This window comes from Pogona vitticeps, chromosome 2 (genome assembly GCF_051106095.1).
Source record: "Pogona vitticeps strain Pit_001003342236 chromosome 2, PviZW2.1, whole genome shotgun sequence".
Classification (NCBI taxonomy): domain Eukaryota; kingdom Metazoa; phylum Chordata; class Lepidosauria; order Squamata; family Agamidae; genus Pogona; species Pogona vitticeps.
In genome coordinates, this window is record NC_135784.1 from 277367553 (window position 1) to 277391875 (window position 24323).

The 24323-nt window shown below is 38.9% G+C and overlaps 1 protein-coding gene across 2 annotated transcripts in view; it reads left to right on the forward strand.

Moving 5' to 3' along the window:
- The first annotated feature begins 3138 nt into the window (after nt 1–3138).
- ANKDD1B (ankyrin repeat and death domain containing 1B) overlaps nt 3139–24323 on the forward strand; it is a 45275-nt gene continuing 24090 nt past the window's right edge. The window contains exons 1-8 of one of the 2 annotated variants that reach the window (XM_020804017.3): nt 3139–3366; nt 11597–11700; nt 14981–15079; nt 18291–18389; nt 18484–18588; nt 19916–20014; nt 21720–21818; nt 23028–23126. In XM_020804017.3, coding sequence (XP_020659676.1) covers nt 3240–3366; nt 11597–11700; nt 14981–15079; nt 18291–18389; nt 18484–18588; nt 19916–20014; nt 21720–21818; nt 23028–23126 — 831 coding nt within the window. In that variant the 5' untranslated portion in view covers nt 3139–3239. Of the gene's footprint in view, nt 3435–11596; nt 11701–14980; nt 15080–18290; nt 18390–18483; nt 18589–19915; nt 20015–21719; nt 21819–23027; nt 23127–24323 lie in introns of both variants that reach the window. The other variant, XM_072992664.2, reaches the window with a different exon arrangement.

A 24323-nucleotide genomic window follows, 5' to 3' on the forward strand; every position in this document is an offset into this window, starting at 1 on the left:
CTCCCCTAATAGAATCCCTCCCAACAGGTTCAACACTTAAGCAAGGAAGATAGTCCTTCTATTTGCATTGGCTATACCTCCTACCGCTTTAGTGTTTGTATTTGATCTGCATGAGAGTGACCCTACATGTAGAGAGATCCTGAGCCAGTTAGGATACCCTTTCACACACAAAAAATGCTCTACATGACTCCACTGATACATTTGTGGGGCCCCTTTCACATTCCATGAATGTACCACCAGCTTGTCTCACTGCTGACCATAGCAGCAGGCATATTTGATGGAGGCAATCATGGTTTCGTTTTCAGTGCACCTGGATATTTTCTTTCTATTATCATGTGGTTAAGACACAGTAATAGCTTCACCTCTCCCAATGGGGAAAGGAAGGAATTCAACAAACTAGGACTATTGAGTCACCTGTCCACTTGACATCAGGTCTCTTCTCAGTCCTGGACCAACAGCACCGACATCCCAGGCAAATGACTCAGACTCCCACTACTCATGTTGCCTCTTGAGTCTATATGTTGTCCACAGATCAAACCCCCACCCACCACTTGCAGTGAACAGCTCAGTTCCCACTGCCTCCATGTTTGAATCTCCCCAGTGTTCTATATCACCCACCGCCGTGGCCTCTTTCTCCTCTTTTGTCTTTCCCGCAATAAGAGGGCTTTATAGGGGTTCTATGTTCTCTCCATATGGCTGCTTCCCCTTCAGAAAATATCAACAGCTGCCAAAGGTTTAATTTCCAGAACCATTCCCAGCCTTCTAGAAGGGTGTCTCGTACTGTCCCAGCCTCTATCCCCTTAGAACAGCTTAGCTCTCCACGGTCTTTGAGTTCCTCTTCTCCTTTACATCTTCCTTTATTTCTTTCTCCTCTGCCTTGCTTTCTATTAACCTCCCTGCTCTTCTCTCCTACTTTGCCTTCTGCCTCAATAAGTAACCTGGCCATGGACATACTCTCTTTCTCTTTATAATCTTGGAACAGTAAGTGAGCGACAGTATACAATAACTTATGGCAAATAAAATGTGTTAGTTTTTACGGTAACAATAATGAAAAGGAACTGGTACATCCACCAAAGCTATCAGTCTAGAAGAGCCTATGGTCTCCGGATGTAAAAATTGTATTATGCACTTTATTCCATCTTTGAATTTGGAATAAAGTGCATAGTACAATTTTTATATCCTAGGACCTTAGTTTTCAGGGTGGCAAAAGATCATACAAGTGTACATATAAGATTACACAATACTTTTCACATTGAAAATGTAATGAAGTAAGTGAAACCTTTAACAGAAAGCTAGGAGAGAAAGGGCTGGCAACCATTTCCCCTTGGGTTATTTTCCCATTCTTATTTCCTCGCTTAAAATCTAAGTAGAAAAGACAGAAAGGTAAAGCTGATCAGCTACTGTACTTTTGTTTGCCAACCAATTTTTTGTTACATAAAAATTGAATGAAGTTACGTGTAACTTTTTTTTTGTCCTTTGGCATCCTATAAACTAATTCTTCCAGGACAGCAAATATTAATACCTTAAATTGAAAACTGACTTTACAGCTTCATCCAGCAATCTTACCTTTCATTTTTACCTTCAATATGTTACATATTCTCATCCATATTTACTTTCACATTGAGTCATTTATTTTCAGTGTTTATCTAGAGGGTGTAAAAATAGCACTGATGCAAACTGGAAAAAGGCTTAGCTCTTAATAATGAAGTCATCCAATCTTGCATTTGAGTCTACCTCATGGTACTAATGATTAAAGTATTTTACCCCAACATTCAATGCAAAATGGATTCCAAAATGATTTATGAAGATCAATAGAAGGGTAGTCGCTAGATTCTAAAAGGCAGCACACCAAAGTAAAAAAAGAGACTGGGAAGGAGGAAGAGAAAAACATGATCCTGGGCACATGTTCTCCCAGAAATTTGCAGCAAACAAGGGTAGTATCGATGTTGGCTGGAGGATTTTGCAAGATATAATTTAGAAAGTAACTTCCAGCGTTTCATCGTAACAGTTATCATGCAAGAGTGCCACAACAGTGTCTTGAACAAAAGGTTTCCAGGGTAAAAACATAGATTCCAATCCATCATTTAATGAGAGGAACATATGGTGGTGCATCTAATCCACAACATTCAGTAGAGCAGAGGGCAGATATTAAGGTTGAGAGGTTCATTGCAGAGAGCTGATTGGTCACAAAAGATCCGTCTCAGATGATTCTGTGTATATTGTTTAGAATCTAAAGTCAAAACTACCCTGAGTGCTTGACAGATTTAATGAAATAAACAAGGGATGTGATGAATTTAATAAACTATAATCCCAGCAGGAAACCTGTAGTCAGCCAAGGACTGCCTCCTCCAATGGATACATCACCTGACTCATGACCAGGAGCCTCTTTTAATATTAAAGTAAAATAAACTGCCAATTTATATCTCTTCAATGTTCTGAACTATCTTCCATTACTTTTTCCAGAACTAGATTTTACTGATCTTCTGCACTGCAGCCCTGAAAACTTTTGGTTTTAGTGGGATTTGCCCTGTCTCACTCCACACAGCAAGGGCAGCTGTTTTCACCCCCAAAGATATCCTCAAATTCATAGTGGGGTTTATAAACTTATTAGGTCAATCAAAACAACCCAGAAAAGACAGGAAAGTTCTCAAGACCACTGGTCTCTTTCCCAGCCAAGATGTTAAACAGGAAGAACAGAGAAGAAAATGATTTGATTTTAATACCTTACAGTCATGGTGTGTATTTAGAGATGTTAAGGGAGGAGGGAAATTACACCTGTGCACACCATAAATGGGATTATGCTGCGGTTTTAGGTTTTACCCGGGGTAGTCCACAGACAAACTTTTGTCTTTCATCTTAGACAGTATTTGTCTTCAGGGCAAACCCAAACCTCTTTCCCCAACATGGATCTGGAAGTGTTCAGATAATTTCACTTTTCCTTCATCTTTTATTTCCGTGACAATCCTTCAAAGACTGGCTGATGGCCCTGGAGCGCCAGATGTGCCATTCATACACGACGGGTTTTTAACGCCAGATCTTTCCTTTTTTACTAACTAGTTTCTGCCAGTTCCTTCTGCGCCAAACTACACATTATCTTATCTAGCTGGAGGAGCGACTTAAACCACACGCTCGCACTGCAGGCAGGGCGGGTCTCTCCGCGGTTTGTTTGGAGGCGAGGAGTCGCCTCTGGAAAGCGCCGCCTCCCTCTTACTCGCGCGTTGTCCTCCACAGGCAGCGGGATGGAAGAAACCTGGAGCCGCGCCATCAAAGGGCTGACGGGGTTCATGGGCTCCCTGAACCGGAGCCCCAAAGAAGACGGCAGTCCTCAGGCAGCGGCCGCGGCGGAGGCGGCCAACGCGGAGACGTGTGAGCGTTCGCGAAGCGGTCTCGGGAAAAGCGGCCCCTGGCGGTGGGAGGAGAGGGCAGCGGCCCAGGTCGGAAGCGGAACCCGGAGCCGCAGCTGCGGCGGAGGCGAGGTTGTCCGTCCCTGGCGGGGGAGAGGGGGGGGACGCTTCGTCGCAAAAGGCGGGAAAGGGACTGCGCTTGAGGGAGCGCAGGAGCGGGTCGTGGCTTCCCTGGGCGTCGGGCCCCTTGTGCTCGAACTGCGCTCCCAGACCTCTTGGGGAAGCTGAAGAGGCTGTTCCGTTTTTATTTACATTCTCTTCGCTCAGGGAATTTTTTGAAGCAGATATTGGAGCAATTCATTTTCTCCAAGGCTGCCTGCCAGCTGTTTCCTCTCTGCTCTATCGGGTTTTCCCTGCTCCTAAAAAAGAGCTCGGGGCCACCAAGAACGTTTTACCCTCATTCACGCTTTGCATTCTGCTCTGTATTTACCTCATATTTTGTATGAAAGAATACCTCGCGACTGTGGGAAGTAAGGAAGAAACTAGGCCACCACTTTTGCTTCAGGAAAGCCTTTTTAGTGTACAGTTTCGTTTCGTTTCGTCGTGTCCGACTCTTCGTGACCCCATGGACCAGAGCACGCCAGGCCCTCCTATCTTCTACTGCCTCCCGGAGTTGTGTCAAATTCATGTTGGTTGCTTCGCAGACACTGTCCAGCCATCTCATCCTCGGTGGTCCCCTTCTCCTCTTGCCATCACACTTTCCCAACATCAGGGTCTTTTCCAGGGCGTCTTTTCTTCTCATTAGATGGCCAAAGTACTGGAGCCTCAGCTTCAGGATCTGTCCTTCCAGTGAGCACTCAGGGTTGATTTCCTTTAGAATTGATAGGTTTGTTCTTGCAGTCCAGGGGATTCTCAAGAGCCTCCTCCAGCACCACAATTCAAAGGCATCAATTCTTCGGCGGTCTGCTTTCTTTATGGTCCAGCTCTCACTTCCATACATCATGACAGGAAAAACCATAGCTTTGACTATTCGGACTTTTGTTGGCAAGGTGATGTCTCTGCTTTTTAAGATGTTGTCAAGATTTGTCATCGCTTTCCTCCCAAGAAGCAGGCGTCTTTTAATTTCGTGGCTGCTGTCTCCATCTGCAGTGATCATGGACCCCAGGAAAATAAAATCTGTCACTGCTTCCATATCTTCCCCTTCTATTTCCCAGGAGGTGATGGGACCAGTGGCCATGATCTTCGTTTTTTTGATGTTGAGTTTCAGACCGTTTTTTGCACTCTCCTCTTTCACCCTCATTACAAGGTTCTTTAATTCCTCCTCACTTTCTGCCATCAGAGTGGTGTCATCTGCATATCGGAGGTTGTTGATATTTCTTCCGGCAATCTTAATTCCGGTTTGGGATTCCTCCAGTCCAGCCTTCCGCATGATGTATTCTGCATATAAGTTGAATAAGCTGGGGGACAATATACAGCCTTGTCTCACTCCTTTCCCAATTTTGAACCAATCAGTTGTTCCATATCCAGTTCTAACTGTTGCTTCCTGTCCCACATACAGGTTTCTCAGTAGATAGATAAGGTGGTCAGGCACTCCCATTTCCTTAAGAACTTGCCATAGTTTGTTGTGGTCCACACAGTCAAAGGCTTTTGCATAGTCAATGAAGCAGAAGTAGATATTTTTCTGGAACTCTCTGGCTTTCTCCATAATCCAGCGCAAGTTAGCAATTTGGTCTCGAGTTCCTCTGCCTCTTCGGAATCCAGCTTGTACTTCTGGGAGTTCTTGGTCCACACAGTGCTGAAGCCTACCTTGGAGGATTTTGAGCATAACCTTGCTAGAGTGTGAAATGAGTGCAATTGTGTGGTAGTTGGAACATTCTTTGGCACTGCCTTTCTTTGGGATTGGGATGTAGACTGATCTTTTCCAATCCTCTGGCCACTGTTGGGTTTTCCAAACTTGCTGGCATATTGAATGTAGCACCTTAACAGCATCATCTTTTAAGATTTTAAATAGTTCAACTGGAATGCCATCACCTCCACTGGCCTTGTTGTTAGCCAGGCTTTCTAAGGCCCACTTGACTTCGCTCTCCAGGATGTCTGGCTCAAGGTCAGCAACCACACTATCTGGGTTGTCCGGGATAGCCACATCTTTCTGATATAATTCCTCGGTGTATTCTTGCCACCTCTTCTTGATGTCTTCTGCTTAGTGTACAGTACTGTAGTTTAAAGAGCAAGGCTCACATCTAGAATATGTTCTAGAATGGTGAGAACAGAGGAAATTAAAATGTGCCCTAAGTGCTGCAGGAATCTCTAACTCTAGAAGCTACAGTAGATCAAGAGGAATTACATGTGGTTGTAAAGAGCAGATTATACAGTATCAGTGTTATACTGTACAAAGTACTTACTGGAATAATGCACTAAAATAGATTTCCCACCACCTCCAATGGAAACAAAATTAAAAATTCTTATTATGCCAATTTAATATTTAAGGCAGGGCAGCTGCCACCAGCTTTAATCCACAGGACCAATTATGAAAGATAATGGGAGCTGTAGTCCAAAAACATCTGGAGAGCCATAGGTAGGTTTCCACCACTGATTTAAGCACTAGCTTCATATCTGTAGGTGCCAAAAAATGGACTGCAGCCAGGTGAGAAGCCTCCTGAGAAAGTGGCAAAGCACTCCACCCTTTCTCTGCAAGCAGCAGAGGGCTAAGTGGAGTCCTAGTACTGTAGAAGTAAACCCTCTACTTTGTTCTCAGCACAGAAATTCAACAAGTTGCAGCTGGAGGGATGTTTTCCATCCCTGCTCTGCCAGTGGGCTAATATTGTATACTGTATATAATAACTTATTTACAAAACTGCTCCATATGTTTCGTGACAAAACAGATGCATATTTTACATAATTGCCCCCAATGCATTAATTGGAAACATTGAAAAAGAGTTGCAGAAAAAATTGGTGTGTCCAGATCACTGCCTCTGTTTATGAAGAAACTGTCTGCTCGGCTGGTGATATGCACATAGAACTGTACTTTTGCATAGGATGTGGAGCTATTCAGTGGTATCTCCTTTTTTGGTTGGATATTGCACCTGATGAATTTTATATTGTAAAAATTGGTTCTTTACATCTGTAGAGCTTTATGAAGTTTTTGACTATTGCTATGATTTGGAACTTAACTGATGATTAGCATACTTGTATCCTGTGTGCCTTTATCTAAACAGAAATATTCATTTTTATTTACATTCTCTTCGCCCCAGGGAATTTTTTGAAGCAGATATTGGAGCAATTCATTTTCTCCGAGGCTGCCTGCCAGCTTTTTCCTCTCTGCCCTATCGGGTTTTCCCTGCTCCTAAAAAAGAGCTCGGGGCCACCAAGAATGTTTTACCCTCATTCACACTTTGCATTCTGCTCTGCATTTACCTCATATTTTGTATGAAAGAATACATCGAGACTGTGGGAAGTAAGGAAGAAACTAGGCCACCACTTTTGCTTCAGGAAAGCCTTTTTAGTGTACTGTAGTTTAAAGAGCAAGGCTCACATCTAGAATATATTCTAGAATGTTGGAAAGATAGCTATTCAATCATCTTCCGATGTCAGTGGGCCTTATTGCTATACCTGTATTGTACAAGACTGTGTATCTTACAGACACTAACTTTAATAATATATTTTGGATATAAATTATGTTAATGTATATGTCTAGTCCATGATTATGTCCTATGTACAGGATTTCCTCCTTGTTTCTTTTTTTTTTAATTTCAATTAAATACTTAATTTGAGAAATTGAACACATTGAGGAGAAAACAGGGCTGAGCTGTGCCTCCAGGCCCCTAATTCATTCTAGGGTTACAATACTCTTGGCATCCTCTGCACCTAAGTTTGAACAGAAAAGGAAACAGTTCTAACCAGCTGCGTCTTTGAAATAACAGGCAGTCTTGCTTTTCGGTATGTCAAACGCATAGACTTCAGAGGTGGAAACCACAGTTAGAATATCTCTCCCCTCTAGTTCATCATGATGCACACTTTCAGATAGTTTGTAAATTAATTAGTAATATTTGTGATAGGAAAGTTCAAAGACTCCTGGAATTAGATACCCTTTCATATCAGTATTGGAAGGTCAACTCAGCAGACGTTCCTCCCACTGTGTATCATTTTCCAAATACGATTTCTTTTTCTTTAAGGAGTTATTTTGAATGGGAAGAAATATACAGATTTCTCCTTTTATTTCCATTCATTATCCCAACAAGAAAATAAGTGAAAGACACTAGAACATCTTTTTTTAGATGACAAATACTCTGAGATATGAACATACTTTTCAGAAAATGAATCCATGCTGTGTGGAAAGAATGTTTTAAAACAGTAGAAAATATTAGAAATATCTGTAACACAATCTATTTTAACATCCATTACTCTTGGGTGGTCATGGCCACTACCCACTATATATATATTTTTATACAGTACTTCCCTCCAGGACCTGGCTGTTTTTTTTTTTTAAATGAAGGGTATCCAACACAAATACTTTGCTTCTTGCTAATTTGTCTGTCTCTCAAGAGACTTCTAGTACTCCCTAGGTTTCTTCTGAAATCTACCAAAAGAATGTGAATAATTCACTTAACAGCTACCCTACCCCACCCCAGGTTCTGAGGCTCCCTTTGACCTGGGAAAGCTTTTAGGAGCCTTGGGACAAAGGGTGCAAGAGACTAACGCCTGAAAATTGTTTCCAATAGTCCTGATCTCAGACATTAAAAGCTTGTCCCACCGCCTGGCTCCCAAACTCTTCTCCTGGTCAAAAGGAATGCCAAGGGAGCCTTGGAACCTGGGACGAGGGAGTGAAATAGGAAGTTTATAACGAGTGACAAAATCCTAAGTGTAACTTTAACTCCTTCTTGGTCAAACAGTCTCATCAGAATCATGTTTGCTTGTGCCTGGTTGCAGAAACAGACACATACACAAAAATATTTTTTAACATACAGATATTGAAAATATTTTTGAAAAACAATTTAAAAGAATACAGAACAAATATTCAGGAATGCCAAGGGAGCCTTGGAACCTGGGACGAGGGAGTGAAATAGGAAGTTTATAATGAGTGACAAAATCCTAAGTGTAACTTTAGTCAAGAGGTTTTTTTTTTAAACATAATGTAATGGACATTGTCGTGGGATACAGCTGTACCTTCAAAATAAAAAAATTCCCTGTAGCAGTGGGGAAATTATTCTTTAAACCTATTGGTTTGTTTCCCAACTCAGTCTTGTTGACATCCAGTGACACCTGAGTTGGCTCCCTGACTCAAGCATACCTGAGGGCTAGACTGAGCATTACAGATAAGCTATCATTAGAGCTGCAATCAAGTTTGTGTTCAAAGGATGTGACTGAGGCAGTTTTCCCTATTTGAGAAATTATACTTAGGAAAAAACATGCTGTAGTCTAAAAACCAGTCACAAAGCAGAGCAAACCAATTTATGAATTAGGGAGTTGAGAAATCTCATGTGGTAACAATCATACACAACGAACACTTGAAGGATTTGTTCTTCCAGAAACAGATGGTCTGTAATATATGGTCTGTCCAATAGTCTCTGAATCCAACCCACGGTTTCTGGGATATTTAAGTATTTTCTGTCCATTCTAGGAATGGTGGACACATCTTTCTCATGTGCTTCTTCAGTGATTTTAAATCAAGTGTAAACTATTCCTTAGATCAAAAGTGCCAAACTCAAGGTCTCCAGATGTGGTTGGACTATGTTTCTTTTCAGTCTTGATTATTGGCCTTGCTGGCTAGGGTTAATGGGAGTTGGAAGCTAATAACATCTGGAGAGCGAGAGGAAAACTAGTGCTGACTTAGAGGATTTTAAAGTACAGTACTTTTTGTGCCTACATGCTATGCCTGTCATCTTACATTTTCGAACAGGAGACAGGAAACTAAAAATCGGGAACTTAGGCCAAAGTTTGTTCTTAGAGTTATAGTAGCTGAGAGGAAAAATGCTGAACCAGTCTATCTGGTTCATTCTAGCCAAGCAATGGAGGAAAGGATATGAAGTCCCTTTGTTTACTGTCCTTGCACACAGTATTAATGCACAGAGATATGAATGGACCACAAGAAAATTTCTTTCCCTCCTTGAAGGGATGAAAAACATGTCAAATGAATGTGATGGAGCCTTTTTCCTAAATAAAGTCAATCCCTGTGATATGGATAACATTAATCTTGTTTTGTTCTCAGATCTCTTGTAGCAGTCTGCTTCATACGGTCATAAAGAGTTATATACATCTGCTTATCCCAGTCTTACCAACTTTGAGAAAATAGTGCTATATAATGAAATATTAAATCCATAATGAAATCTCAAAACCAAGGAAGAACTAGCAAGCCAAGGACTGATACTGTCATGGTTACCTTTATTGCAAATTCAATCAGTATATAAAGAGGACTCTAGAACACAAGGTTTCTACAAGGAACAGCCACAATTTGATAAAATATTAGTCTCTACAGAAGATAAGCTAATTAAGAATATTTTTAAATTCCTCTTAGAAGTGAAAATGGAAGATGAACAAGTGAAGGAAGCAATGATACATTGGGCTAAAAACTTTGGTCACACAATTCAGCTAGAAAAGTGGCAAAAGTTATGGAGTGATAATTGTAAATTAACCTTAGCAACTGCATATAAAGAACGTTTATACAAAATGTTTTACAGATGGCGTTTACCACTGACTAGAATAGCAAAAATGTTCCTAAAGGTTTCCGATAGGTGTTGGAAATGTAAAAAACATGAGGAAACATATTATCATGTATGGTGGACTTGTGAAAAAGCAAAAAAAAAAAAAAAGTTAAAATACACTCTTGGATAAAAAAATAACGAAACTGAATACAGAACTCAAACCAGAGTTGTTTTTATTGGGTATTATGCCAGAGAATATTAACAAACAAGACAGCTATATTACATATATTGATGGCAGCTAGAATAGTATGGGCTCAATACTGGAAAAATTAGATCTCCATTAGAAGGAATAATTGTACAAAAAAATCTTAGATTGTGCAGAGATTAATAGATTGACAATGACAAAGGGAAAGAGGATTTGGAAAATTATCAAAACTGGAATAAAATGTATGAGTGGCTAGAGCAAAGAAGGTATAGGGACAAATGAAATATGACATGAACAATTTGATGTATACCCAGTGAACATGACGAATGACAATGGAAATATGTTTTATGTGTTATAAAAAATAAATCTCTTTTAAAAAAGAGATATATACCTCTCTGTGTGAGATGCTCTTCTGCCGTAGTCAAATTAAATAGTTCCAATAAAATATATGACTCCTCAATTTGACTGATTATAAATTACTCTTTCTCATATTTATTATCTGTTAACAGAGCAATCATAAAAGTGCCAGAAGTCATAAATTCACTAGCAGAAATTGCCACTTCCTAAGTCTCTCTCGCTTTTGCTAACCAGGTGGAAGACGGGGGCAGTTTTTCTGAGCCTCCCTCTTTCCTTGCAGAGAATGAGGTTTATAGCATTCAAAAGCTCTTCATCTGCCTTTTCTGGGAATTTAGATTGCTCCCTTAACAAATATTCAGTATTTAATCCTGATAACCTATAGGACCATATTGTTAGACTGAAAGATGAGCAAATGGAATAAGATGAAATAATACTGATACACAGCTAAACTGTAGTTGTTGTTCAGTTATTAAGTCTTGTCCGACTCTTTGTGACCCCGTGGACCAGAGCATGCCAGGCCCTCCTGTCTTCCACTGACTCACGGAGATGGGTCAAATTCATGTTGGTAGCTTCGGTGACACTGTCCAACCATCACATCCTCTGTCATTCCCTTCTCCCTTTCACCCTTTCCCAACATGAGGGTCTTTTCCAGGGAGTCTTCTCTTCTTATCAGCTGGCCAAAGTATTGGAGCCTCAGCTTCAGGATCTGTCCTTCCAGTGAGCACTCAGGGTTGATTTCCTTCAAAATGGATAGGTTTGTTCTCTTTGAGAGTGCACTGTAATAGCTGCCTTGTGAAAGTAGGATCAGAGGGACATGAGTTCATATCCTGTAACAAGCACAATTTTCACCAGATGTCCTTGAGCCACTCACTCTTCCTCACCTTCGCTTATCGCACAGGATCTTTGTGATAAAAACTAGGAGTATCATGAATACCATTATGTGTTCCTTGGATATAAATGTAGTAAATACAGCTAAACATGCTGTGTCCTTTTCAGTAACATCACTGAGTCAATTTTTTCCCATTTTTTATTTTATTTTTATATTTTTGCAGTGCTACCGGATGAAAAAGAATTTCATCATGCTGCTAAAACTAATAATCTGGACACTATGGAAAGACTGTTCAGGAAAAATGTTAATATTAATGCTGTAGATACTGTGAGTATGAAAAAACCAACCCACTGCCTGGATAAAATTCCTAAAACAAATAACTTTTCTTTATTTGTCTTTGAGAACATATTAAACTTTTATTTGACTAAATTCAGAGTGGTAGTTGTTCTCCCATCATTCATGGCTCTTGTTGTAAAATATTAATTAATATACAGGACAGGAACATTTCAAGAATATCTTTAAAGTGTCTTAAAGCCACAGCTGTATATACTGTGCATTCCTATTAATGCTGCTTCGCTAATATGTACTGTATCTCCAGCCAGATACACCAAACCATACTGTACCATTCCATATGACTTGCTGTATCTCTGGCTCTCACCTCTCTGTTCATCTTCCGAAAATATAGGTGATTGTTTGCTAATAATTCAGTTCTACTTTCTATAGGAGAAATGCATTTGTCAATTGTTTCTTTACATGGGCTGCAGTTTCCATCATTCTTCTCTCCACTAAACTGTTGTTATCTTTATGTGCCATCAAGTCACCTGTGACTTATGGTGACCCTATGAATGAACTGTCTCCAAAATGTCCTGTCTTCAACTGCTCTGCTCAGCTTTTGTAAACCCAAGCCTGTGGCTTCCTTTAGGGAGTCAGTCCACCTCTTATTTGGTCTGCTTTTCTTGCTGCTTTCTGCCTTTCCCACTGTTACATACAGCCCTGATGTTACCTGTCTGTCATGGGTTTGGAGGGAAAGTTCCATCCTATGGGGAGTGGAAGGCGGGACATCAGGAGGAGGGGCTGTACTGTATATATATGTGATGCGTGTGTGGAGAAGAGGAGACGCTGGGATGTGACGAAGCAGCAGCTGGGAAGAAGAAGCTGGTGTGGGAGTCTGTGTGTCAGACAGGGTACTACTGTGTGTCAGTACCAACCTGATAGGTTCAGGTGTCTGTTGGTTAGCCAGAGCTGATAGGTTCAGGGTCTGTGCTTCAAGTTAAGGGTTCTGTGTGAACCAAACTGTATGCATGTATGAATGAGATTAAGCCACGTTACTCTATCTTATTCACCTGATCATTTTATTTTCCTGTGTGTTGTTTTAAATAAACCTTATTCTTTTATTTGTTAAAAATCCATCCCTGGTCTGTGTGACTTCTTATAGGGAATGGTTGGTGGCAGCTTAGTTAACGTGTGGCAGATCCCAGTAGGTCTGGGGTTGTCACACCCACATTATTATATTTTCTAGAAAATCATGATGTGCCCAAAATATGACAGCCCCAGTTTCAAACATTTTTGCCTCCAAAGATAATTCAGGCTTGATTTGATCTAGGACCCACTTGTTCATCTTTCTGGCAGTCCAGGGTATCCACGAAGCTCTCCTTCTGCAACACATTTAAAACAAACAAACAAAAAATTCCCATCAGCTTTCTTTACTGTCCAGCTTTCACACCCATACATGTTGATCAGAAATGCAAGAGTGTGGATTATCTTTGCCTTGGTCTCCAATGAAACATTTTAACATTATTTTAGTCTTCTCAACATTTAAATACAGTCCCGCTTTGACACTTTCTTCTTTCATTTTCCCTAAAAATTGCTTCAAGTCATTGCTGCTTTCTCCCAGCAAGATGGTATCTTCTGCATATCTTAAATTATTTCTGTTTCTTCCGCCAATCTTCACACCTGCTTCATCTGAATCTAGTTTGGCATTCCGTGTGATATGTTCTTTGTACACATTGAACAGGTTGGTTATACTGGCTGGGATTAATGGGTGTTGGAACCCAATAATATATATATTATAGCACAATAATGTCTAGTAAAAGCAAAATTCAAATGCCTGAAATAAAAATGGTAACATTCAAAAAGAACTGAGAGAACACTGAGATCTACCAACATTTTCCTGCTCACTTGAGTGACAGCAATCATAATTTGACAGGCGATAGCAGCATAAAATTACTGAATTAGAAATGACCAATTTTAGGGAGAATATCAGAATTTATTTTCCATTACATAAGTTGTGGTAGTATAGGAAAGGCAGGAACATTTTGTTATGAACAAGTTGTATAAATCAGATCAGTGGTAGGCAACATTAATAGCTTTTGTAAACGATTGTGAATTGGCTACCATTGGGCAATTGTTCTTAATGGCTACACAGGCAGATGGAGGCATCTGTCTTGGTCATCTGATGCTGAGAGCAATGGCAATATCTGTGAGGTCAGTAGAATATCCTCATGAGTCAGAGGAACATATGTTAATAATTTAGTAGTAGTAGCAGCACCAGCAGTAGCAGCAACTGCTATAAATAAATAAATATAAATGAATGAATGAATGAATGAATAAATAAATAAATATTTTACTTTTGATAAACATAAGAGTTGTTTTAACATTACTGTGTTTCCCCGAAAATAAGACAGGGTCTTATATTAATTTTTGCTCCAAAAACCACAGTAGGGCTTATTTTCAGGGGATGTTTTATTTTTTTCATGTGCAACAATCTACATTTATTCAAATACAGTCATATCATCTTTTTCTGGTTGCTGCACAATGGTGGAGGGCGGGCTTTCACTTAACCAGGGCTTATTTTGGGGGTAGCACTTACATTATGAGCATCGTGAAAAATCATACTAGGGCTTATTTTCAGGTTAGGTCTTATTTTTGGGGAAAGGGTATCTATAGCGTATTACAATTTTTAAATAAATAATTAATTGTATCTAATGCTTTCCTTGGATTCATTATTTATAAATAGGAGAAGCATTCAGTTAGATAAAACTTTAAATATATACTGCTTATCAGTTAATAGAATAACCACATCAACAAATAAATAAACTGAGTCTTGTAAGTTGTTGGGGGAATAGTAACATCATAGCACTTTGACTGATATTACAGTGTACAGCTTAATAATATGGGAATAGATACATATCCCATCTGTGCATCAGCATTGGAGTTTAAAATATATAGAACTAACTTTATCTGCATAGTTTCTTAGCTTCCTTATGAACAAATACTGCACTTCTCTACAGTAGCCATAGACTCCTGTCTGTAAATATTTACTAATTTGATTAAGCCCATTAAGTATATTATTTATATAGGTAATATCATTTGTTTCTTCTTATGAGAGGGTGATATTGCTTTTTTTAAATGACAAGCAAAATTAAATGGTCTTTAGCCAGTGCTAAAGAGGGGCAAGATGAAATCTCGAACTATATATATTTCCGTTTTACTTTTAGTACTAATTTCAATATCTCTTAGATTTTAAGTACTGATTAGAAGTTTAAAACATGTGAGCAATATTCTGGACTGATCTTTTTATCTCCTGTTTTCTTCTCTCTCTTTTTAGCTGAAGCGCACAGCTCTCCATTTTGCTGTTGCTGGAAATCATATATCTGCTGTGGACTTCCTTCTCCATCATAAAGCTAGAGTTGATATTGCTGATAAGGTAGAAATTGTTTTTTAATATTAGTTTTCATTTGCTGACTCTGAGGAATAGGGAACTTTTATAGATCCACTAGCATTGATAGATAGCCCCTCTTTTCTACTCTGTTTTCAAGGAAAGTCACTGAAAAATAGGAAATTTTAATAACTTCCTTGCTAACATGTAAGAAGCATAATTAATCATAGAGCCTTTTCTAATGTTGACTGAAGGTCAGCTGGCAGCATTGGATGGAGCAATTTTGCCACCTCACTAGCAGAGCGGAGTTCCTCCAGCAGAATGATATGTCTACACGAGAGGCTCTGTGGGGCATCTGTGGAAAACTGTGCTCATGTAGATGCATAGTTGATACTGGTCCCTCCAATAGCAGGGTTCAGAACTGTCTTGCTGGAAAAAGCAAACACAAAGTGTGCTGCTTATATACCGCCCCACAGCACTTAAAGCACTCTCTGGACAGCTTACAATTTAATTATGCAAGCTATAATTCTCTACACACACACCCCACTCCTGTGAGCTGAATACTCAATTTACCGACCTCAGAAGGTTGGATGGCTGAGTCAGTGTTGAGTTGGCTACCTGCGATTGAACCTTGTTCATGAGCAGAGTTTTAGTTGCAGTCCTGCAGTTTAATCACAGCAACAAGGGGCTCATGGAAGTCTACTTTGATTTGAAGGATCCAAAGCCCCACACATTACTCTCTGCCTGACCCAGTTATGAGCCTTTTCTATGCAACTCCATTTCCACTTGGTGTCAACAATATCCTGCCACTTCATGGCCTGGTTGCAGTAGGCCAGGCTTAGAAAGCAGAGGTCTTTCGCCATAAAATCTCCACTTCCGTCATCTCAGGATTGACCTGTGCTTAATTTATTTGTTTTTTTTTAATTAGATACATTCTGCAGCTTTGTCTCATGCAAGAAGTATTGTCTTACTGGACAAGAACTTCTTTATATCAAGTAAAATAAATACTTTTATTAGTATGTTGTACTATTCTAGTAATTGGGTGAAGGGTTTTGTCCACACTTCTTATCCTGCTTTTTACCAATAACCCAAAGGATTTATTTTAGACTATGGATAACTAAGGTGTAAAGAAATTTAAGACAAAAAGCAATCTTTGAATCCTCTTATTTCCAGTCATATAGCCTTTAAAATACAGTGTATTTTTATTGATTGGTATGTAGAAGCTGCTTTACAGTGCATTTATTTTAATTCAATTAAGGATTCCTAAGAGGATAATTAAAAGATGCAGGAAAGCTATTATATTGATCCTAATGTGCACTTGTATTAATACATTGTAATTGTTTGCTATTTTAATAGTTTAAACTTCATTTTGATTATTGAAGTAAGCTTTACCCTTATTGCCTGACTAATTCAGGGTCATAGTTGTCAGGCTACATCTCTGTTAGCTAGGAAGTTGGTATTCAGCTGCTCACATGATCTAAAATGTTCCAATTAATATTCAGAGTATGAAAATACAGTACAGTATTTTTATGTATAACATCCACAGTTTAGCACATGACTGTCTAAAGTTCAATTAACAGAATTTGTCTCAGAATGGAGGCTGTCATGGATTAAAACATGCTCAGTTCCCTCTAAGGGGCTGGATAAACCTTTTAGCCCATTACAGCAAAATCAACAAGAGTCTAATGGCTTGTTAAAAACGAACAAGCTTTATTCAGCATAAGTTCTTGTGGATTGCAGTCCATCAGATGTGTGGAGTGTGGCCTCAGTTAGCAGATATTTGTATACACACTAAGGGTGGAGGGAGATACACCAGGGGAATAAAAATACAGAGTGAACCATCAGGTAATTATCTTAACAGTGGTAGTTGAACTGTTATTGAGAGGGAATATGAACAGATTAACACAGCTATAGAAATGAAAAGTCCTGAGTTTGAATTCTCTCCATTACCTACAACGTCTTATGCCTTTTATTTGCTCTGGAAGTTTGGAAGACGCTTCAGAACAGTATGAAAGGTGGACTGCAGTGAGATGAAAATATTCTCTCCTCTGTTGCTTTCATTCACACAGGATACACCAGCTTATCTGGTCAAGATAAAAGACAGCAGTTTTGTTAAGATTGCTTAAATCAGCTTCATCTTGCTCGAACTTGTTTTTAAGCATTACCCACAGGACTTCTTCCATCCACTGAATATTACCTTATTTTAATTCAGTTCATCTCTTGATAATTAGCAGTATCCATGTACCCAAAATAGCAGTGGGTGGGCATTAGGAATAGATTGCTTTCATCTGCTGCCCTGTTGACATACTGTATATGGGGAATAGTTTACAGAGATTAAATATATGTTAAAATTCTACAAAAATGACTTGGGAAGATTGCTTTTCATAAATGGCTATTTTTAAATATTATGGTCAGGGTAGTGAGAAGAAAAGCACTCATTGTTACATCATGGTTATTAGATACTTTTCTGTGGTTAAAATAAGCAAGTGGCCTGCTTTTTTTCTTCAGTGAGTGCTTTTCAAGAGTTGCTTAGTCTACTACATAATAAATGGACTCAAAGAAAGCCCATGATGTAATAACCACGAACTGAATCTTCCAATTTAAATGTCACCTTAAATATGAACTCACTGCATGGTCTTTAAAAATCCTCCATCTTTGAACCTCAGATTTCCAACTGCAGTATTTGGGATAATTAACTTAATCTATCCCACATCTAATTTGTTAAAATGTTTACTATAATAATGTATATGAAACAGTATATGAAACAGCCTGAATACTCAAAAAGAGCTAGATATTCATGGATCTACTAGGATTTTACTGCTTCCAGCGTCACAGATTTAACAGGTTAGTTCTGAATTTAATGTGTTTGCTATGTTTATCTATTCTGGGGCATTTAATGGACCCAACTTGACCCCAGAATGAGAGAGGCACACATTTGTGTCATTCGTAAGCCTTCCATGTATGTATGTATGTATGTATGTATGTATGTATGTATGTATGTATGTATGTATGTATGTATGTATGTATGTATGCCTCCCATACATACGTACATACATACATACATACATACACACACACACACATACAGTACAATGAGTACTTTTCTTCTCACTACCCTGACCATAATACTGTATTTAAAAATAGCCATTTATGAAAAGCTATCTTCCTAAATCCTTTTTGTATTACACACAATATCTGTAAAAGAAAAAACTGGAATTTCATTGTGACATTCTACCTTTTCTCTTTTTTTAATTCAAAGCATGGACTTTCTGCGATTCATCTTGCTGCTTGGTCTGGAAACCTGGAGATAATGCTCATGTTAATTAAAGCAGGTGCAGATCAAAAAGCTAAGAACAAGGTTTGTTACGGACAAGTCTAAAACAAGATTACATACTTGCACAATAGAATAATTTCTAAGTCTCTCTTACAGTACTATTCTGTCTTTTCCTTAGGAAGGAAAGAATGTCCTGCATTTTGCTGCTCAGAACAATAATGTTAGGATAGTGGATTATTTTATCCAAGATCTTCACCTGTTGGACCTTAATAAGCCTGATGAGGTATTGTCTACACATGATAAAGCTATGGACTATTTGACAGGTGGTATTATTGATAGTTTGTAAAAAAGATTCTTTATAAGTATTCCTGAGTATATTCTTGGTACTTTCTGATTTTCCTCTAAACCTCCACTAGTGGAGCAGCCAACAAAAGGAGTATGAGACAATGTAAGCAGTTACCTTTTTTTTTCATTCTTCCTTTTTTAATGTATGTTGTTGAAAGCAAATAGTATGTTGCAGTTAGAGTAGGCTCATTTGAATCAATGGAAATTTCAGTCAGGCTATTCTAATGTGTGATTTACTACACTATGCAACAGGATTTTGGCCAGTGTATATGTTCTTGTTGGCAGTATGATCCTGTTGCTCCTTTTTTGAACCACTGTATTCTGACTATAACCACATGCCTACCTACACTGTCATCTGACTCTCACGCACAATTAGGTATGCGTACTCTATGAATCAATTTAGATTTTAATTCTTGTCTCTTTGCTCAGTCATAAGTCCATTGAGTCCAATGTCTCTGTCATATTGCAATAAAAACAAATCAAGGTTTTGTATTTGGTTTTGTACACAGCTTTTCCTGATTTTTTAATACACCTGTGTAGTATTAATCTTTACTTAATATAAATGTTTGGCACTCAACCTTCAATAAAATATACATTTTTCTACACAGCCTTCCTTCCTTTATTTCATTTATATCCTGTCTTTCTTTTAATGTAGGGAGTCAAGGCCACCATTTTGATTGGAGCATTTTAGTCAGGAACTGTATATCAGCATTCAAATAAGTGTGGAATCAGAAGGATAACTATGGTCCAATTTGCATAATCTGAGGGAGAACATTTTCCCCCTTTGTTGCTCCTTCTCTCAGCCTTTTTCATATCTTTCTCCTTCTGACCACCCTTTCTCTCGCTGTTTGTTAAACTAGAAACATGTGGAGCTATTTGTCCTCATACAATTTACCTTACATCTTGCATTTAAATGGGTTATCTTGTTATTGGTCACTGGAAGGTAAACATGGAATTAATTTACAAGTCTGATTGCTAAGGCAAGGCTCTCTGAGGAAACTTTCCTGTGGATGGGAAAACTGATTGTTTGATGGGAATTCACATTTCTCTTGGTGTCTAGTTTGACCTTCTCTTTGACCTTCTCTTTCTCCCCTACCCCAACCCTGCTGACTTGAAGAAGGGAGTTTTAATTGGCATGAAGCCCAGTTGCCGAATCTCCATCTTTGGATAGAGTTTAAACTGACTAAAGGCTGCTCTAAGGGCTAACACACCTACAAGAGCTGAGTTCTCCCAGACTGATATTTTTATCATTTACTGTCTCCTAGAAAGGTAGAAAGCCATTCCATCTGGCAGCTGAAATGGGCCATGCGGAACTGGTAAATGAGCTGGTTTCTCTTAACTTATTCACCTCAGGAAAAGACAATGTAAGTGTATTGCAAGAATTCCAAAAAGCAGCATATTACTTGCCTTTGTGTGTTTTGTAATAAATGACATCTTCAGCTGTTATCTATAATACCAAACAAGGAACTAAAAATTGTGCCAGTAATAATTTTAAAAAGGACAATCAGTGCTTAATTTCACTTTTATATTCAATATGTACTGCTACTATATTTATATGTAACTTTTACAATATTTGTGTACTTATCTTCCTGTTGATAGATCTACAGGACAATGCATACCAAATGTCAGTAGATCTATGCTTATATAAGAAGATCCTTTCACCTGTATTAAAATTGTACTCGAGACTTTGTTTTGCATGAGACATCTCTACTCATTGAAAGGCACATAATAACATTATAATATTGAGAGAGGTTAGGATAGGGTGGAGAAGACCTTTAGTGGGAGGAAGAATTAACTCCTAGTCTCCAGTTTTGCCCATGTACAGGCATAAATCTGCCACTGATGATATTCCTATTGCTGATAGGCCGTGGCAGGCTTTGAAATGCTGAATTCCAGGAGGGTGTAAGAATAAATCCTTCATTTACAAATAAATCAAAAACTGGTGTGAGTGATTTCAGTGGCAGCCCCATGTGTCTACAAAACTGTGTTCTAAGAACCAAGAAACTCTCTGGAGGTCTTCAGCAGTGCAGAGAGTTGAAGTGGGGAAGGCAAGTTTAAAAAAAAGTCCCATTTCATTGGCAAACTAAGCAGATATCTACTAGCACAAATGGGAGGTCACTGGGATTAAAAATTATAGGAAACCGCCATCACCCCATCCCCAGCCCTGCCCTGGCTACTTATGACAATGTTCTGAATACTGTGGCAACCTCCCTTTCTCCCACCTGTTACGTTTGCTCCTATGTGATTAAGCTGATTAATATTTTATGAATTGTAATGCACAGAATGAATGGTAATTAAATTTTGTGTTTTCACTTCACTTTGTTTTTCAAGGTGTGATATGGTATTGATGCTTCACTCCTTTCCTTCTGTTCATTTCCTGTATCTGGCTATTCCATTTTCATGGACAGGCACAGAACTAGGTATAAAGAAAGAGTGGGAAGAGTAAGTTTAAAAGCTTGTAGTATTGACGAGGAGGAAAGGATGTGTGAGAAGAAATAAAACCCACACATTACCAAGCTTTTATTTGCAACCCCACAGATGAAAAAGTGCTTTCAAAAAAGGATGGTCGTGGTGATGATAATGGGCAATAATAATGTATTTAAAGCTTTTACATTCTCCTAAGCAACACTCAAATATGAAAGAGAGAGCAAGCCCTAAATCTATAAATTATTGAAAACAGAACAAAAACCAAAATAAATTTCCTTAAAGCTGAAGATGTTAAAACATTTCCATAAACTATGTGAGGTATGTTTTAGAAATAGTAAAATGTGTCTGATTTATTCCATCTTTGGAATAAGCACATTTAAAAGGGTAATATTTGGTTATTTTAAAAAGCCTGAGCATAGATGCCTAATCTGTCATAATCTTTCAAACTCTAAATGATGTACTCCACTTTCCATGCCAGACCTGCCTTGTTTATGTGTATATGGGGTATACACAGGGTTGCATACAGATCCCTATAGTTAACTATTTGCTGCAAAAAAATGTTTATTTGTTTCCTTCCTTCCTTCTTTCTTTTGTTAACATGAATGCAAATTATCTATATGAGTTTACTTTTTTTTTAAACAGGAAGGAAACACTGCATTGCATCTGGCGGCTAAAAATGGCCATGATAACGTGGTAGAAGTTCTCCTTCTTCAGTGGGAAGAAATAAATGAGTTCAATCAGGTAAAACAGGTGATAGATAAGGAATGATAGCAGCTGTGTTTCCTTTTTATAATTTCTATTTTGGACATCAAAGATAAAACATGTGTCCACAACTAAAAAATGGCTTTCAAAATGTCAAATTTATGGAGCAGTCCCATCCCACCCCCATATAAACATAAGGGATAAGACACTTGAAACTGCAACCCTATGTACTCTCAATTGGAAGTAAGCCCCGTGAACTAAACAGGGCTTATGCAGAGCTTGGAAAACCTGCATTTTGGACTACAGCTCCCAGAATTTTCCAGCTGGAGTTACAGTCCAAAAGGTCACCTTTCCATGTTCTGGATTAATGTCTCACATTGCACTGTAAAAGGTGAATACATATTAAGTGGTAGTGTGCTGCACCTCAAGGTTTGCTAATCAGAAAGGGATTGACCAAAGCAAGACTCATCAGTTAGCCACAGAACAATGGCTTCAGCATGTGCTCTCAGACCACGATAGGGAATCTTTTTCTCACTCCAACTAAAACAGAGTTGAGTCATCCTCCTGCATTATACAAAAAAAAGTAGTATCTAACTTGGCACAGAACATGCTTGTTCATGTTTGTTACTTTTTTTCTGTCAGGGCTCCTCCAGAGCTTCAAACGGCTGCACGACAAAGAAAAAGTCAAAATCTGTATTGCAGTGAAAACTTTATTGGGCCAGATTTTTTCAAAAAGAGAAAAAAGGCACAAAATTATGGGCAATGTTTCAGATTTCCATACTGCTTTGTCAGGCATGGTGTCATGAATGGCAAAGGATAAATGGAGGGATATGGAAAGGGAAAGAGCAAAAAAGAAGAAAGAAAGTGAGATCTTGGAAGCTGAACTTTCCCTATCATATTTCATCCATATTGATATTAGAATTTTGCCTGTGGGGCAATTGTTAAATTGTGGGGCAAGGGTGAAAATGGCAATCAGTCTTGCAAATAAGTTTGTGATTTAACACACCTCAATTATTATTTTTTTTAATCTTGTGCAGGCCCCCATGTACTAGTGCAACCCAGTAGCTTGATGGGAAGAAGTTATGGCTCTCTCCCAACATACCAAAACAAAACAAAAAAGCCCTAGACTGATTATCCAAAGAAATTTTTATTTGCCTCAGGCAGTGTTCAACTGGGTACTGATGATCCTGAAACTAATGTTGTGTTAATACTAATGAATTTCTCTCTATGTTTTTTGTTTTGTTTCAGAATGGTGAAACACCATTTTATCTGGCTGTTGAAGGAGGCCATGAAAAATGTGCTGATCTCTTACTGCAAGCAGGCAGTGACATCAATATTTTGAATAAAGTATGTTGCTACACTTGATGTTCTTTGCAAAAAAAATGGACTGGGAGAACAAGCTCAGATTAATGTGCTTAGCTGTTAATGAACTCATCCATGGGACTGTAATGATATTTTGTAGTGACTCGTTCATTGTCTTAAGGCAGTGTGGAATAATAGCCATAGGACCAGGGAGACTCAAGTTAGGATTCTTACTACTTTATGAAGCTTATCGAGTACCCTTGTGCCTTGCCTACCTCCCAAAGCTGTTGAGAAAATAAAAATGGCCAGAGCAAACCACGTATTGGTGTGACCTCCTTGAAGAAATGGTAGGCTGTAAATAAATTAATAAATCAGTGTCTTTGAGAGTAAATCTGGAGAAGGCTGCATGGTCCTCAAAACAATACAGATGCAAGAAAAGGTGATACCCTCATTGAACCATTAAGAAAATAAAACAAAAAATAAAGTGAGCTTTTGATGGTACTTCATCTTCCTCAGGCTGTGCACCAAGTTTGTGTGGGTAGCTCCAAAATTCTGTATTTATATTAAAGCCCCAAAAGATTCATGGCCACTGTTGGGGGCTAGGTGTAGCTTCTGAGATGGGGATAGCTGTAGTCTACAGTCTGCCAGAGGCTTGTGGGAGAAGGGTGTGGTTTCAATCCCCTCTTCAGTCTGTGCTTTGGAATTTATGACACATCTCTCTAAGCAAAAGGTGACCATCATTCTGCCTCCCCCCCCCTTCCTTTGCTCCTTTCCTCCTTCATTTGAAACTCAAAGAGTTTCTGTTTGGCTAGGGAAAACAAGCAGGGTAACAGAAGCTTGACAAGCCTTCATCAGAGTTGGGGTTAAAAATTTAGTTAAACCACCAGGAACAGCTAATTGCAGTCAAATTAAAGCCAAATTAATATTTTTATCTGGTGGATGCTTGGACATGTTGTGAGAATGGCTGATGGCCAGATTCCAAAAGATCTCCTGTATGGAGAATTAGTACAGGGAAATCGCCCCAGAGGGAGACCACAGCTGCGATACAAGGATATCTGCAAGCGGGATCTGAAGGCCTTAGGAAACAACCTCAACAGATGGGAAACCTTGACATCTGAGTGTTCAGCCTGGAGACAGGCAGTGCATCACGGCCTCTCCCAATTAGAAGAGACACTTGTCCAGCAGGCTGAGGCAAAGAGGCAGTCTCAAAACCAGCAAAATCAGGGAGTTGCACGGGGACAG